Raw genomic sequence first — 18,539 nt, forward strand, 5'->3', positions numbered from 1 at the left:
TCAAAGAGACTTGGTGATGAAAGGCATCTGGTAAATCAATCTGGAAAGAATCCATATTCTCCAGATAACATCACAATTTTATTTTGTGGGCCTGGGCTGAGGCAGTATGAGGAACGTAGATGACAGAAACATTAGGACGAATGATTTGTAATCATCATGACTGTCACTCATTTATCTCTTTCCCCCTTCGCCCCCCGTAATATTTATACTGGCTCTGAAATAATTGCAACACTGATGTGTTATCAAAGAATATCTGACAACATATTGAATGAACAGTTCTTTATCTTCTTAAAATGCTACCAGAAAAAAAAAAGAAAAAGAGAAAGAAAACGAGAGTGATTTCTTCACTCTGATAAGATTTCTCCCTTTCTGTGTACACCATTTAATCCAGATTTACAGAGACAATCTTGCAGGTGATAAAATAATCTGAAGGACTTTCTTCACACATGCCTTGGAAGGGACTACATGAAGTTATAAAATAATTCCTTAAGGGAGGCTCAGATTGCATCATATTTTGCATATCAGTTGAACCCCCCATCAGCTTACGTTTCCAGCAAAACATTGGTTTCCGTCATGCTGTGCTATGCAAGGATTGGATCACAGCTGATGTGATTTCTTTTTTTCCCCACCCCTTAGATTCAGCAGTGAACACAAAAGTGAAATCAGATATAAAGCCATTACAAATGTGCAATTAATAAAAGTAAAAATCCTGGTTCAGTGATATCAATGTCAGTTTGCTCATTGGTCTCGAAGGTAGACAAGTTTACATTCTTTGAATATGTACCAGTGTCTTTCTGTCTTCTATAAAAATTGTATAGGTTACAAAACTAACTGGTTAGGTCACAGTAATTTTCATCAGCAAAATAAAAAACCAGTATTTTGTGCTTTACAGCATTGCAGTCTCAAGGTTCCTTTATCTCTAAAAGGCTTTTAATCTGTTTTATTTTCATTATGTACTTCTTTATTACAAAGGATTATTATTTTTTGTAGATATAGATCTGCAGCCTTATACACTATTATCAAAAGTCTTGTACCATAGGTCTTCCTTACGGTCCTGGTTTCTAAACACATGATTATGTGAATAATTGAAATTACATTAATTTTAAAATGTTCACTTCTGGAACTTGCAGTTATACAGAAAACCTTGAATGCAGCTATGTGGAACAGAGGACTACATAGGGTTTCATGAGGCCCAAGTATCATAGGTGCATATAATTTAAACTTCTTCCACCTCTACCTTTAAAGTAGTTGGGTTTCTTTGTGCTCTGTTGCTTTCACTTACAAAATTCTCTCATACACTCGCAGTCATGCCAGTGCATATTTATTTGCTCCTGAGGCAGCAATGACCTTTTGCTTGAATTGTTCTTTAGCTTCTTGGTTATTTATACATCTTGCCCTATTATATTTCTTGTTCACAACTCTTGCCATTAGCAATATGGTCCAGAAAAGCAAAGATACCTTATAGAATCCAGCAATTATTTGCTTGTTTAAGTGTAAGAATTTAAGCTTCCTCTGAGTTAGCCAGTAGGGAAGTGATTGAAGTAAGGATTTATTTTAGTAATTAGAGCAACCAATGTTGTAGCATTTCTGGTGTGGAAAAAAATGGCACCACATGTATTTTCTGGAATGTTGCTGGAAATGGTTTGGTCTGAACTTGCTACGTCAGCAAGGATACAGATTCTTGAAAATCACTCATTAGTTGCTTCTCTGACCTGGGGGCCTGCCACATCACTGGTCTTCATGATTCAATTCTGAATAGGGTGATTTAGACAAACTCAGATTAATCTCAAAAAGCACTATTACTTCCAGAGTTCCTAGGCACATAATGCATATAGGAATGTAGCACTGTAAACAAAACCAAATTCCAACAGTCTTTCCTCAAAACTGTCACAAAGGAAAAAATGCCACAGCAAATTAAAAGCATGATGATTACATGTCAAATCAAGAGTTAAAATACCAACTAAAAGCTAACTACATTGATCAGCAAAGACAGGAGATGTAACTTCAATTAAGTTCAAGTGTTTTCATAGGTGTTAAACTACGGGTTATCTACTCAGACTGTTAAACTTCTGACCAACGCACATACATGTTGGGAAATTGCTTGAAAGCCGAAAATATAAATTTTATATGTCTTCAGAGAACTACACAAATATAAGACTAAATAAGGTAATAGTTTTAAAACTCCATTTGCATCACCTCTATCTGAGCACTTCAATGGGTCTGACTCTGCTCCCAGTCCAAACATCTAAGACACCACTGTGGCAATATAAAGCCCTGGATGAAATAAAGTGGAAGAGAAGTAGGATCCTATTGTAAATCAAATTTAATGCAAGTTCATCAAGTCCTCAAGGACTGGCCAGCAGTGTTACAAGGATACTTTTAAGGGTCAAATAAATAGAAACTTTTCAAAGCAAATTCAAGAGCAGGCTAGGTATTTTTCTTGAAAGCATTTCAGTACACTGGGAAGAATGAAGTTATTTCTCACTCATGTGGCTTTTCTTTTGCAGGTTTGTTTATCCACCTGATGGAGACAGAAGCATTTGAGTCACCACAATTTTTCTAACTCTTTTACACCTGTCCTTGGTATCAGATGAATATTCCCTCATGCACCTTAAATCAGGCCTTCATCTCTTCTGAAAGTTAGGCCACAGCAATAAGCTTGAACGATTTTACAGGTGTTTTGGCTCCATTTTATGTAAGACTAGATTAACGCAAAAACAAGTTATCTCTGAAGTCTAATTACAAAGTTCCTGAAACTGCAAGATGCAGTATCAGTAAATTTCTAGGGCCCTCACCTTTTGGGAAACTTGGAGAGCTGTTCCTGACAACTTGTCAAAAACTTTGTTACTGTTCATCATGTCTGGTATTGAAAAGACTTCACAAAGGCATATGTGTTACAGCTACATAGGTAATCTAAAGCGTAGGTTCTCTGTCTCCGTGTTCTCTGTCACTGATGCCAATAGCCTCAGATTGACCCAAGTCTTCCCTTTCCTTCCACTCAATGCTGTTCTATCAGACAGACAAAGGACTCAGAGGACAGTGAACATCTAAATGATCTGCAGTATCAAACAGGCCTTCCTCATTTTCATCACCACCAGCAGCTCTTTGCTATGCACACATGAATCTACACAGCCAGGTTTGTAAGCTCTGCTCTATTCCTAGTTGGTGCTGTCCTCTCATCTTCTTCATCCAGTCTTGTTACACACAGCACTTCACAGTCTAATTGTGTAGTTCTTCCTTCCCATGCTTCCTGAGTTCTGTGAGTCAAAAGAGTGCCATTGTTCTTCAGGCCCAGGGTAAAAAATGCATATTTAGGAAAACTGCCTAGCAACTGCTTTCCTAGTGTAAGGAGAGAGGTTATTTGCATAAGAAAACCTTCCAGCTGGAAGTCTGCAAAGACTCTGCTGGGAGCTGATTCTGTGACCAGACATCAAAGGAGAAGTCCAGTTTAAGTCCTGCTCCCCCTGGGTGGTCTTTCTGTGCTGTCCCCACCATCAGTGGGGCAGTGGCATGGCTGCACAGAGTGCACCAGTACTCTGCACAGAAGCCAAGAGCTGCTGCTCAGGTTTCTGACTGTGGTCCCAGAGATCTTTTACTCGTTTTGTTCCCACATCATCTTTTCCTCACACTGTGTACATCACACATCAAATAGTCAACAGTTTCAGCTGCTAACCTTTGGAGTTCCGTAATTTGCTTTCCAGCTTTCCTGACAAAAGTGACATTCTGTTGCACTACAGTACAGTATCTCCAGTATTTACACATGGTTCCTTTCCATAATTACTAAAAGGCATTATTAGTCTGCACAAAGGCCCAAGAAGAAAAAACTACAGAAATTAATTCATCGTTTCTCTTGCCTGGTCTGTAGAAAAAGCTGCCCATAAACTTTTCACTTTCTAAAGCCCTGGACAAAACATTGACTCTAGTAAACTCAATGGAAATAGCCTCTACCAATACTCCAAGTACAATCCAGCAAATTGTGAACAGGGATGGGATTGAGGACATGGCTCTCTTATGTGCTAATCATCAAAAAACTGTTAAATTGTTTCAGCACCTGCAAAAAATAGCTTTGTAGAGCTGTGCTGCTACTTAATGGAATGGGGTGATTACGATCAGAGTTCTGCAAAGCTCTCCAAATTGCAGTTCCTAAGGCTAATTTCAATGAGTGAATCACTGCTTTCCTGCAATTTATATCCATATGTGTGGTTATTTTTGAGAATGATTCAGTTTTGTATGTATAATTTTAAAAGGACTTTTTAAGTTAATGAACATCTGTGCTAAGAGCCTCTCAACAGAAAAGCTTGTGTCAGCCACTGGTGACGCTGACTGTGCAAACTTCCTGTTATCCTATAGGCATACATGTGGATCCTAAGGCTCTTATCAGCTGCATACTGCAGGAGTAACCCAGCTGAAAACCACACCATTAAAATGCTTTAACAATCATGTAGGAAACCCAAAATTTCCATGAATTTGAAAACTCTAATATCTGTTTTATAACCAAAACAGGATCAAACAGTAAATTTGCAATGCATTTAGCAGAAGCAAAGGGAGAAATTTCCATTTGAAAATTTCAAAACAATTTGATATTTTGGTTGACATACATTCAATACTTTTAACTATAGTGTAGTTAAACAGGATTTCTGCATAACATGTATTTCTAGGTACTGCCTCCTGGATTGAACTTTTTTCCTCAAAATGAACCTATTTCTTGACATCCTGTATGAGAGCCACGTTTGTGTAAATCTAATGGGGGTAGATTTACAAAGGAATAATTAGGCACTGAAATTCAATGGGTAATCAAGTAACTGGTCACAGAGCAAGGTCACTCTTCTTTAGATTGTCTTTTAATTAGCTTCATTTTTCAACCTCGTTATTACAGGTTTTTGTTTCTGCCCTCTTTACACTCTTTGATCTCACAGACTGAAGAAGAATATACTCCAGAAGCTATGAAACTGTCTTGCCGTTTGCATATTTCCTGGGAAAGGGGCCTTAAATCTGGCAAAGTGAAATATGTCACAACCTCCCAGTTAAAAATCTCACTTTCTGTATTACTGACCAGTCATTAATCCTGCAAGATGGATGTTAATAAGACCTCACTGTTAAATACAGCATACTACGTATGTTGGACATCTGATGTTCCTTCTTCTAACAGTAACATGGAAAACTTTCTTGGACTCCCCTCTCAGGACCTGTGTCAGTGAAAACAGATGGAAACGGAACTGTAAGTAGGACCAATGACCCTGGTGTGAAGATGATGAGAAAACTTCACTTAGGAGGTGACTACAGCTGTGCTAAAAAAGATGGAACTGTACTTCCTTGAGACAAAGCTGAAATTGGGTTTTCTGTGAAGAACTGAGCAGGTTAGACAACTGCAATTCCAGATAAAACACCAGCAGTCAAAGTTGTGTAAGTAAAAGCTGGGGAAAGAGCATGCCTCCTGCACGCCACAGAATATACTCTGGCATGGGCAAGTAGTAACAGGCATCAAGCCATGGTGCTAATCCTTTTTCATCAGGATAATGCCATGTCCTGGTGCATACAAGTTTCTAAACGATGACATTGTGGTGACCTTTAGGAAGCCCTCTAAAATCATTGGGCCTAATTCTTCTTGCGATTATATTACTTTAACTTCAGAGCTCCTTCACTGACTTTCAGGCAGTTGGTTTGGATTTACATCTCTCAAGCTGACCTATTATTTCCTGTATTGTTTCCAGTTGCATGAAATCATCTGTGCACGTCCTCCAGGGCTGCTGGAACCCTCTGTCCTCCCCAGCACTACACATGATGCAATGAGCCTCTGACGGAGGAGGAAAGCCGAGAAGTCCATGTAGGGAAGCAGATAATTTCCTTTAGAGCAATGGATGCAAAAATAGCAGCTAATAAAAAGCCTTCAAACTGTGCCTTCAAACTGTGACAATTCAATACACACACCTACGAGGATGCCTTGACAAGCTGCTTGACTTCCCAATAACTCTTTCTTGTTTTCTTTAGTGTAGCCTCCTCCAAACTCCCACACACAGGTATTCATCTCTGCAGTGACAGCTGAGACCTGAAGGTGTTTGCTGCTATTGCCCTTTCGGAATAGACAGTTGTTCCTCACTGTAAACATTTGTATCATGGTGTTTGCCTGGTTAGTTACAGCCCAAATAATGATAAACCAGCCTTTTGTTTTTTTAGCCCCTTGCTGTCATGCATTAATTCTCTTTGCAAATAGACATTTAGTACTGGAAATAGCTTAAGTGAGACCACTCTCTGGTGATTATTTTACTAGCCCTACCTTTTAGAAAATGTTCGATATACAGTATCATCAGAAAAGTGTATTATGCAGTTGCCAGAAATACAGCACTCTACAATATTAGGTTCACACATGAAGAAAGGGCTATGGTTAGTCAGCAGGATGCTCTTTGCCATTTCACTCCTCTAATACTAATGTTATTTCACTGTTCTTCAAACTGCTACTCTGGCCTTGATAAGTGAAGATCAGAATCAGAACTGCTAGCTGAGGACTCTAACACTCACAAGCATCAAAATGGTTTCTCAAAAGGGGTTTCAATCTTTTTTATGTAGCAAGAAGGTCCAGAATCTATGAATTTTTAAAATTGGCCTGGAATAGCAAATTGTGTAACCCTTAGTTTCTCTGGAAGTCTACCTGGGAGGCTAAGGAGTGCAATAACTTCTTCTGTTTTAATTGAAAATATATGGTAACTATGTTTTAAAAGACATCTTTCCCCAAAATACTCATTTAACATTAACATTAAACAGAAATTATCAGGAAAACATTAAAAAAAAAAGCTAAAAAAATTCAGGAAACTTCCTTACAAACCTCTCCCACTCCCTCAGCTGTTTACTTTTTGGTACCATGATTCTGTTTATTTCCTTACTCATCACCAAATTGGACAAGACTTGAATTTTAATTTAAAGAAAAAAAAAAGGCACCCCCCAAAGAAGTTAAAAATAAAAGAGAAACAACAGTCTTTCTCAATCACTAGAGTTACAAAATGTGCCAGTATGAACTGCAAAGTCATTTATTGAGAGATTGAAACCAAAAAGTTAAAAAAAAAAAAAAAGGATGTTCTTCATTTGGAAGGAATGGAAGATGAGAGAGGCCCAAGGCAGTGTTTAACAATACAGTGACCATGTGCCAATGACACAGCCTATGCAAGTCTATGATGTACTGTGCAGCATGTTTTCATTAGAGGCTGACAAGTACCTCTAATCCAAGAATGGGCAAAATCTGATTTGGAAAATATTATTCACAGTTCAGGTGATGTCTGTAGCAGAAAGAGACACCAAAACTGCTCTTTCACACACTGAAAGTCATTGGAGAAGGCTACTGTGAAGAGAAGAAAAACGGAGAAACTTTTTTCCCTGACAGTGTGCCTTCTTTAACCTTCTAAAACAGTCTGATAAGGGACAGGAATACTTTCTCTAAATACACTTGTGATTTAAGGGCTAGAAAGGGAGGAGAATAATGTGATCAAGTAGGTGTATATTGGTCATGAGTTAATTCAGATTGCTGATTTAAAAAAAAAATGCATCTGTTAGGACAGAGAGACTGTGGTACAGCTGTCTGGTGAAAAGTGCTGGCAGCAGGATCCTACTTATTTGCAGCATCCACTTCGGCGGAAGCGGCTGCGAGACAGGACAGGAGTGATTCAGGAGTTAGAAATCCAGGCTTCAACACAAGACTGATGCTATCCAATTTTGTGGTATACCTGAGAGACATTTGAGAAAAACCCTGTCAGTGTTTTGCAGGCCGCTCCTTATTCATTTATTTAACTGAAGTCTTTCTTCAGGACTTGCACTGCCTTTTTGTTTTCCCTCTTGTTGTATGATTTGGCTCTGGGTCAGCTTCAGTTTCCACTTTGCTCTAAGGCACTCAGGACAGGTGACACAGCCAGATGTCCTCTGAAGGGTGTCACCAAATTCCAGTTATGCCACTGGCTGGTGCAGCTGGCTTGGGCCCACCTAGTGTTACACAGTTTGCCAGCTCAGCAGGTAATTTTCAGAGGAAAGACTGATGGGGATTGCTGTCACCTCCTGCTGTGTGTCAGGTGTGCCTGACTTCCTAAAATCTCTCAGGAATTTTTGCCAAGCATAGTTTCTCTTTAGGGGCTTAGGACACTGTTGACACTCTTGACATCTTCTCTTTTTCTCTGGCAGACTGAAATTTTTATGGGGTTTGGTGCCTTACATAGAAGGGGCTAAAGTATTAGTGAGTGTTGGGGTTTTTCCTGTAGCATGACAAGGTCTCAGGTTCTTATTGCTCCTATCCTTAACTCCTACTGCATAGCTTCCTGCAAGAATGGAAGGCTTAGGTTCAGTAACCTATACCTCTTTTTCCAATCTGAAGATAATGAATATATCCAACACGCTCTCCTTAAATAGCAAAACATGGTACAAAATATGCAGAAGACTTTAAAGAGAAATGGGGTCATTTATACTTTATCCTCAGAACTGCATCCTTTATACTGAACTGCATCCTCTTGGTCTTCTAACTCATCTGTGCCAGCAGTGGAGGAAACTAATTTCAAGGAGGACCCCAGAAACCACAGGCCTGTTATTCTCACTTCAGTGTCAGGTAAAGTTATGAAGAATATTATTCTAAAAGTATTGAAAGATGCCTGAAAGACAATGCAGTCTTTGGTCACAGCCACCATGGCTTCATGAGATGAAAATCTTGCTTATCAAATTTCCTTTTATGACAAGGCCACCCACCTGGCTGATCAAGGAAAGCCAGTTGATATAATCTGTTTGGATTTCAGTAAAGCTTTCAATACTGTCTCTCACAGGATACTTCATAGAATCATAGAATCATAGAATCATAGAATCATAGAATCGATTGGGTTGGAAAAGACCTCCGAGATCATCGAGTCCAACCCTTGGTCCAAATCCAGTCCATTTACTAGATCATGGCACTCAGTGCCACGTCCAATCTGCGTTTAAAAATCTCCCGGGATGGTGAATCCACCACCTCTCTGGGCAGCCCATTCCAATGCCTGATTACTCTCTCTGTAAAGAATTTTCTCCTGATATCCAACTTAAATTTCCCCTGGCGGAGCTTAAGCCCGTGCCCCCTTGTCCTATTGCTGAGTGCCTGAGAGAAGAGACCAACCCCCACCTGGCTAGAACTTCCCTTCAGGTAGTTATAGCCGGTGATGAGGTCACCTCTGAGCCTCCTCTTCTCCAGGCTAAACAACCCCAGCTCCCTCAGCCTCTCCCCATAGGACTTATGCTCCAGTCCCTTCACCAGCCTTGTTGCTCTTCTCTGGACCCGCTCCAGCACCTCCATATCCTTTCTGAACTGAGGGGCCCAGAACTGAACACAATACTCAAGGTGTGGCCTCACCAACGCAGAGTACAGGGGAAGGATCACTTCCCTGCTCCTGCTGGCCACGCAATTTTGATACAGGACAAGATCCCATTGGCCTTCTTGGCCACCTGGGCACACTGTTGGCTCATGTTGAGCTTCCTGTCAATTAGTACCCCCAGGTCCCTTTCTGCCTGGCTGCTTTCCAGCCCCTCTGTGCCCAGCCTGTAGCGCTGCAGGGGGTTGTTGTGGCCAAAGTGCAGGACCCTGCACTTGGCTTTATTGAACTTCATCCCATTGGAATCAGCCCATCTCTCAAGTCTATCCAGATTCCTCTGCAGAGCCCTCCTGCCTTCCAGCAGGTCGACACTCCCTCCCAGTTTGGTGTCATCAGCAAATTTGCTGATGATGGACTCAATCCCCTCATCTAAATCATCAATAAAGATATTAAACAGGACTGGACCCAACACAGACCCCTGGGGAACACCACTGGTGACCGGTCGCCAGCTGGATGCAGCTCCATTCACCAGCACTCTCTGGGCCCGACCCTCCAGCCAGCTCCTAATCCAGGAGAGGGTACACTTGTCCAAGCCATGGGCTACCAGCTTTTCCAGGAGTATATTATGGGAGACAGTGTCAAAGGCCTTGCTGAAGTCTAGATAGCCCACATCCACAGCCTTCCCCTCATCCACCAGGTGGGTCACCTGATCGTAAAAAGAGATCAGGTTGGTCAGACAGGACCTGCCCCTCCTAAACCCATGCTGGCTGGGTCTAATCCCTTGTCCATCCTGAAGGTGCTGTGTGATTACACTCAGGATGATCTGCTCCATAACCCTGCCAGGCACCGAGGTCAGGCTGACAGGCCTGTAGTTGCCAGGGTCCTGCTTGCAGCCTTTTTTGTGGATTGGGGTGACATTCGCCAACCTCCACTCATCTGGGACCTTCCCAGAGAGCCAGGACTGTTGGAAGATGATGGAGAGCGGTTTGGCAAGCTCTTCTGCCAGCTCCCTCATCACCCTGGGATGGATCCCGTCTGGTCCCATAGACTTGTTAGGATCCAGCTGGCTCAGTAAGTTGCTAACTACGTCCTCCTGGAATACAGGAGGGCTATTCAGCTCTCTGTCTCTGTCTATCTGCTCTAGAGGCCAGTTGTTCTGAGGGCCACCTGTCTTACTGCTAAAAACTGAGGCAAAGTAGGTGTTAAGTACCTCAGCCTTCTCCTTATCTTTGTTAACTATATTTCCCTCCTTCTGGACAAAATGCCCAGCACACAGCTGGATAAACACATCATGTGGTGGGTGAGCAATTGGCTCATGGGTCAAGCACAGAGGGTAACAGTGAATGGGGTAACATCAGACTGGTGACCTGTCACTAGTGGGGTTCCACAGGACTCCATCTTAGGTCCTGTGCTCTTCCACATCTTCATAAATGACTTGGATGCAGGACTGGAAGGGACACTAAGCAAGTTTGCAGATGACACAAAACTCGAAGGAGCTATTGACTCCCTCGAAGGCAGGGAGGCCCTGCAGGGAGACCTCAACAAATGAGAGGACTGGGCAATCACCAACCAGATGGAAAGTGCTGGATTCTGCACCTGGGATGGGGCAACCTTGGATGTACCTACAGACTGGAGTTCTGGTCGATGACAAGTTGAATCTGAGTCAGCAGTGCCCTGGCAGCCAGGAGGGCCAACCGTGTCCTGAGGGCATCAGGCAGAGCATCACCAGCCAGTCAAGGGAGGGGATTGTCTCACTCTGCTCTGGTGCAGCCTCACCTGGAATATTGTGTGCAGTTTTGGGGACCACAATAGAAGAACGATATTAAGCTCTTAGAGAGCATCCAAAGGAGGGCGACAAAGATGGTGAAGGGCCTTGAGGGGAAGCCGTATGAGGAGCAGCTGAGGTCACTTGGTCTGTTCAGCCTGGAGAAGAGGAGACTGAGGGGAGACCTCACTGCAGTTACAACTTCCTTGGGAGGGGGAGAAGAGGGATAGGCACTGATCTCTTCTCTGCGGTGACCAGGGACAGGACCCAAGAGAATGGCCTGACTTTGTGTCAGGGAAGGTTTAGGTTGGATATTAGAAAAAGGTTCTCCACCCAGAGGGTGGTTGGGCACTGGAACAGGCCCCCCAGGGAAGTGGTCACACCATCAAGCCTGGCAGAGTTCAAGAAGTGTTTGGATGATACTCTCAGGCACATGCTGTGACTGTTGGGGTTGAACCTGTGCAGGGCTTAGAGTTGGACTTGACGATCCTCGCGAGTCCCTTCCAACTCGGCATATTCTGTAATTTGTGAACCTCTCTGCTGTTTAGGGCAAACTAGGCCTAAAGGAAGATGGAAACATCACTAACAGCCCCAGCCTTTTGACAGAGTTTTGAGTGATTTGTACAAGGAGAGGAAGGGAGTCCTTATTTTCTCCACTGTTCCTTGTGCTGTTGCATAAAGGCAAGTAGGTTATACAATAACTAAATAGGGATTACACAACTGAGCTCCATAAATCTAAATCAGAAACACAGTCCCTATCCTGCACTGGACAAACAAAAACGTGGAAGGTGAAGTTCTGGTCCTAATGAAGTTAATGGCAAAACTCTTGCTTAGTCTTGTGAGATCACAGTTTCATCCAAAATCTTGTCTCAAGCCTGTAGTTGGCTGACCAGGCTGGATATTTAAAGCATATCCCTGTTGAGTTTTTCCAAGTACTGGACAAGATGACTTCTTTTTTTCTTTTTTCCTTTTTTTTTTTTTAAGCTTTTTGCTTATGATAAAGAAATGCAGAAAATATTTTAAGACCAAGTACTAAGCAACCACTTGTAAACCTGAACTGGAAGACTAAAAGGCCCTGATACATTATCTCTGAGTGCAAGAACAAATAATAACAAAGTAGTTGCTTCCATGATTCAGCGTCAATACTTGAAAGCACTGAAAGCTGTTTTGAAGCAATACCTGTGTATCTGAGTGAAAGACGGGAAACTCTGACCTGTGGAGGCTGGGAATCAAACAACAAAAACCAGTCACCAACAAAACAAATAAAAGCCCCTAATGAACCTGAGACCTAAGCTCTGCAAGTAAATAACTTTGTGAAAGGATTCTTTGTGCTACAAGGACTGCAGAGCAGCATAGTGTCGCTGGAGCTGTTTGGCACGCAGACCAAACCAATTATTTGACAGTTGTTTTACTTTGGCCTGGAGTGGACAGCAGTTCTGGGTAAGAAAAGTCTTTGCAGTTTCTTCATGTCCCCAGGCTCATCTGGTCTGATTACTGAAAACTATTGCTGTTACAGTGGATGCTAGCATGTACATCAGGGCTTCCCCCACCTATAAGACTCCTGCCCAATGAAAAAGAAAGGAAAAAAGAACTGGGGAGAAAGAAGAAAGCTTGCACAATCTGGGCCACACATCACATGCATTCCCAGCCCAAGGCTTAGCTCTCTCCCCGTCTTCCCTGAGGTATCTCTCAAGAACTGAGCTGATTCAATGCATAATGTCGTTTACAATCTAGCAGTGCACAATGACTTGGGATCATCCTTATCTTACAGAAGCAAGTGATAAATAATAATCTTGGGCAAATCTAACATCATGACTGGGTGGCAGGATCCCAAAAAACCAATTCCAGTGTATCAATAAACACAAATGCCAAACCATTTATTGCAGAACATTTTGTAAATCCCTCCAACAAGCATCAGATAAAGCTGTCAGGGTTGGGGATGAATTGCTTCTCCATATGTGTTTAAGCCTGAGCAGTCAAAAAGACTTAGCCTGCTACAAACAACTGGCTATGGTAGGTCAGTGCCATTCCAGTATTATCGCTGACTTAGGCCTGCCATGGATGTAATTCTCCAGGTAACCATCTGGGAAGTTATCATTGCCTTGACTATTTCATGACCAGGCTCTGATCAGCTCACATATGGCCCAAGCAGGGCAAGCCAAAACCTCACAGGCTCAACTGTAACTTCCAACTTTTATCACTGTGAAATACGATGGTGTGGCAGGCTGTGGCTCTGTCCCTCCTCTGCACCAGTTACGAACCAGCTGGAACATGAGAGGCCAGATAAATGATCCTTTTTTTCTTCTTACTGTGTAGAACAAATAACTACCCAGCTTGAAGTTTCATATCCAACCATCTCCCTGAAAGCTTACACCATCAACTTGGATGTAGCCATGTTATTTTACATTATCCCCTCTGACACTTGTTTACTTCCTTCTCCCTTCATTCATGTTTGTGTCTTTTACTAACACTTCTTTACATTTACCTGCTGATATGGTTTGAAGCTGGCTCCCTGCCAAGTCTCCAAACCTTACCACAAGAAGTCACCCCCCCTCCCCCAAACCTCAGGGAGAAGAGGGAGAAAAACAACCAAGAAAAACCGAAACAAGAGAAAGAGTTAAAGCAATATATATATAAATATATTTACACTTAGTTACAGGTTATATATACAATTTCACAAGGGAATGGGAAGGGGGAAGGGAAAAAGGAACAAAACCAAAATAAAATATATATATATCCCGATTAGTAGCCCAATATCTAACAACTGAAAGAGTTAGCAAAGAAATATCTCACTACTCTTCTTGGGACAACCGAGAGTCGCTCTGGAACGATCGCTGGCAACCTCCACCTCCCAAGGTCAGCAAGGCCTAACCAGGCCTCGCTCTCCAACCCGACAGACTCAACAGCAGGGAACCTGCACCTCCAAAGCTGCCGGAAGGAAAGAGAGCAAAGGCCTCTCCTCCTTTCTTCTTATAGCCTGGCTTACGTAAAAATCATAGGGAATACTGGGTAAATCTGGACCCTTCCTTGGTTACAAACTGGTCACCAAGGAAGGCCTAGGCCAAACTACCACACTTGCCCACCTTACTTGTTCCCTCCCTCACATCCATGATTGCACCCTCTTCGCACTGCTCCTCTTCCTTTTCCTTTGTTACATAGTGGACCACACAAACCCCCTCCTTGACCTCAAAAGTAAGTGATGATGATGGAGAGAAGAAGGAAAGAAGAGAGTGATTCTGTATAAGAGGCAGTGGGAAATGCAGTGTACCCCTTGAACGAGGTCTTTTGAGAGGTATTGAAGGACTATCCGGGTTACGCAGAATTTCCTTTGGTGAACTGCTGCTTTCTCCAGGTCATGGGTCTTGTTCTAAATCCACGTTTCACTGGGTAGAAGATTTGCTTGAATACTCATGTGTAAGACTCAAGGATTAAATCCAGAGGTATATGAGCAGGTAAGATGATGCCAGAGTCAGTGCACCTAAGTCAGGCCTCAGTTGTTTCCTGGAAGCCCCTACGATTACTGAGCTTCTATCCCTTTTTGCAGGTAGTTTTTATGTAGCAGGGAGTTACTATTTTTTTCCAAAAATAAGCAGTGCATATGTTTAAAAATGCTGCCTCTGATTGTAAAGATCTTTGCAACAGTCACTGTTCAGCGTACACTTTCATTCTTAAGTGTAACAAATGGTAAACACTGAAGTACAGAACAGAGATGCCTTCAGTCCCAACAAGTACTGCAAAAATGCAATATGCAAAATCAGATGCAAAATAAGAAACCTTGGCCCTTGGTGTTCACTGGTGTCCTTGCACACAGAGGCACTGATTACCATCCTCTATATTTTTTCTAACTTCTAAAGTGCAGTCAGGCTTGTTTTACATTGATCAAATAACTCGAAGTGCCAAGTTTCCAAAATAACAATTTATAAGAGGAATCTGGATCATATGCTTACTAAATACTAGGTTTGTCTTGGAAAGAAAAGACCATTAACAGGGGAGACTTACTTCTCAGTTGTCAAGTGAATCAGCATTCATCAATAATTCTTGTGTGTAGCTTCCCTGTTCAGCCTCAGCCAGATGTAGAGACAATTTCTTTCCAGACATCTCACAAACACTGATGCTGAGGTGACACTCTCCTTTACTAACACAGCAGCCCAAACTGAGTGGCTAAGAAAGAGGCCTTTATTTTATCTCTAAGGAATTCACTGACAACAAGTCATGTGAGAGGCAGATACATAACATGTGGTTAAAGATGATGAGTTAGTTTATCTTACAGGATAAACTCTAGGGTTTGTAAATTAACAGCTTGGCCATGGATTGCCTTTCCCAAGCTACAAACACCTGACAGCTTAAGTTCCAATCATGAAATTACAAATGTGATAGCAAACGACAAATGCTGTCAACTACATGACTTGCCACATAGCACCAAGATAGTGTCAACAACAGTAATTAGTGCACACAGTTATGTTATCCCAGCAATTCTAGAAGGTCTTTGGAAACTTCAGACATCATTTTATGGCAACCACATTCAGCAAAACCAGCAAGAATGAACAAGCGCAACCAGCTATTCCTACCCTCTGCAAAACAACTTTTCAACCATAAGAAGTAGGTCTAAAGCCCTGGCTGAAGGCAGGAAAAGCTTAATGACAGCTTTTCAGGTGCTGAGTGTATAAAAATTTCTCACCTAGTTTCTTTTTGAGTAAAATAACTGGTCATGCTGTTGTCCAGTACTTACACTTTCTCTAGTTAACTGAAACATTCTAAATCTCCCCAAAGTCAAAATTTCCATTTGTCTTTGCAATATTTAAGAACATATTTTAATAACTTCAAAGTGTTGAACCAAATTCGATTACCAACTCTTCATTTTCGTCTGCTGCTTTTTCTTCACTAAAGCCAATGCAAAATTTTTGCCCAGAGAAAAAGACCTTTCTGTGATTTATTATCAAAATCTAAACCCAAAATATATAAAAAACAAGACATAACAATCTTACCCTGACTAACTCCAAATTTACCAAAACTTTTTAACTCAAAACCAGGTTCTCCATATGCCAGCCTCTAAATTACTTGACAGACAGATGGTTGAGTATAAAAGCAGAATCAGTCACACCAATGTGGTAATAAGACTGAACAAGACCTAGGTTATTTCCTATTACAGCAGTTCACTTACCCGATAGTAGTCTGTGCTGTACACATCTCTAGACATCCCAAAATCCCCAATCTTCACCAGTAGGTTTTCACCAACCAGACAATTCCGGGTAGCAAGATCCCGATGCACAAAGTGCTGTGATGCCAGGTAAACCATACCAGATGCAATCTGCTGGGCAATGTGAAGCATCTGGGATTGGGTCAGCTCAGCAGGACGGTTGCCTTCTGCCATCAGTCCTGCATCTGGTCCATGCGCCCTGCACCAAAACACAAGCGGATAAACTGACAGGCCACTTGTAAAATGGAGAGGTAAAGGGCATTAGTGAGTTTAAATCCACACAATGCAATCAAAAGCGCTACAAATTCCTTGGTGAAATAGGGAAAAAATTGTATCTTGGCTTTTTTCATTTGCTGTTTCCTTCATTGTGGGAAAGATAGGTGGTGTGAAGAGCGTTACACAATAGGATATGTATTACTCAAGGAAATAAGGCACATGTGTTCACAATAATACCCATCTGTCAGAAAACACCACCTTTCTCCTGTTCCAATCTAGTAATCCAAAGAAAGGCTGACAAAAACACCTGTTTAGTAACACTATAAGTGTGAAAGACAATTGAGGGAAAGGCAATGAAGTGGCATGCATAGCATCACCTTTCCTATGACTGGCATGCCTTGATTTCTAGAGGGAGAAACGACAGTGACCCCTTCCATCTTTTCTTTAAGAAGAAAAAGCTCACTTCCTTCTGAGAAACAAGGGCAGCAATCTTAGATTTATACTTCTAGTTTCCTATCCAAATGCACAGCAGGAAAGAATTTTTGCTTATTTCATCACCAAGGGTGAGTCCTATCTGAGGTGGGAATTCCTGAGGATAGGATGAGGACACAAAACACACATTATTTGAAACAGCAAAAAAACAGTTTCAGAAATACAAGGTAGCAAGTCTCTAAGATGCAACAATCAACTGATTAAGGAGAATACTTCTATGCACTCCAGCAAAAACAGAGAAGTTTTGCATTAGAAAGGCCTAGCGAAGTACTGGGACACATGTGCTTCACTCATCTTAACTATGTTAGCTCTGAAATGCACGTACATCCTAGTATCTTGAAGATACTATAATGCACAACATTCTACAGTAAGAATTACTAGCTAATCCTTACCCAATTAGCAGGATTATCTGGCAATCATTCTTCACTTGATACATCTTATAATATTCTGAATACCCTTTCCCTTTCATTCAGTTTTCCTGTGTTTTCAGAAGCCTTTTTTATTCCTTTTCTGAAGACTATTCTTTCTAAGAGACCACCTCTCTTTTTCCCTCATCAACTTTTGCTTTTGAAAAATGCTCTAGAACTGATTTTTATTTCCTCTCAAAGCCCTTCCTTTCTATAAAGGGGAGTTTCAGAGAATTGCCTTCCTAATCAACAGAGGTGAGGCCTTAATTTATCTCTAGGGGAAGGGTGCAGGAATTTGGAAAAGAGTTGCAAATTAATCAAATCTGTGAGATCAGTTCTGACTCTACCTATCAGAAACATAATATTAAAATTGCCCCAAGGGAAGAATTTCATGAGAAAAGTGACACAAAAGAAAATGGAGGGTGTGTAGCACTGCTGGGACGGCATCTGGTACCAGGCAAAGCCAGTTCTCTGCCACAGGGTATGTACGTGCAGCCATTCACCTGGTGTGGTTGGTAGAGGGGAATAAATGGGAGGATAAGAAATCTCCAACTAAAACTCACAGGCAAATTCCTACTGAAACACATTGTACCTTTATCATGCATGGATTTTTTAATAATTGTTCTCAGACATGAAACTCTGAGTAGCTAAATTAGAGAACTCATCACATTTTGCTAGCCTTCATGAGAACATGGTCTGTGCTTAATGAAACTTTTAGATTATTCCTAATGCTCCATCCACTTTGCTTGTTCTCTTGGTGCTGGTCATAAATGAGGTGATCCTCAGTGTCTATAACAGCCAGGAACATTGACAGAGATATTCTCTGCAGCGACAACAGACTCCACTAGTCAGAACAAGCACTGGGCAGGCATGACTTTGAGGCTTTAGTCCTAGACCTACACAGCCTTTGGCTGCATGCAGACAGCCAGGCTCATTTGGGTTAAACCTTTGGACCAATTTTTCCCCAACAGCCTTTGGCGGCGCTGCAGGGTAAGAAATACAGGCTCTTTTAGCCTGCTTTGCTACAAACCTGTGGTCTGCAGCACAAGTTGCAGCAAATATGAGAGGAAGGACAAACTGGAGCTGAGGTTTAACAGCTTGTCCCAGCATAATCACTTTATGTAGGAAATATACTGTCTGCTGAACTACTTTTCTGT

At 41.8% G+C, this 18,539-nt stretch overlaps 1 protein-coding gene across 2 annotated transcripts in view; it reads right to left on the reverse strand.

Annotated features, from left to right (window-relative positions):
* The window catches only part of NTRK2 (neurotrophic receptor tyrosine kinase 2), a 204,569-nt gene that overhangs the window by 29,670 nt on the left and 156,360 nt on the right, over positions 1–18,539 (reverse strand). For both annotated transcript variants that reach the window (XM_027731830.2, XM_027731832.2), the window contains one exon: positions 16,232–16,466. In XM_027731830.2, the coding sequence (XP_027587631.1) occupies positions 16,232–16,466 (235 nt within the window). The remainder of the gene's footprint in view (positions 1–16,231; positions 16,467–18,539) is intronic.

Source organism: Pipra filicauda, unplaced genomic scaffold (assembly GCF_003945595.2).
Source record: "Pipra filicauda isolate LSUMZ 115617 unplaced genomic scaffold, ASM394559v2 scaffold191_size1418713_pilon, whole genome shotgun sequence".
Lineage (NCBI taxonomy): Eukaryota > Metazoa > Chordata > Aves > Passeriformes > Pipridae > Pipra > Pipra filicauda.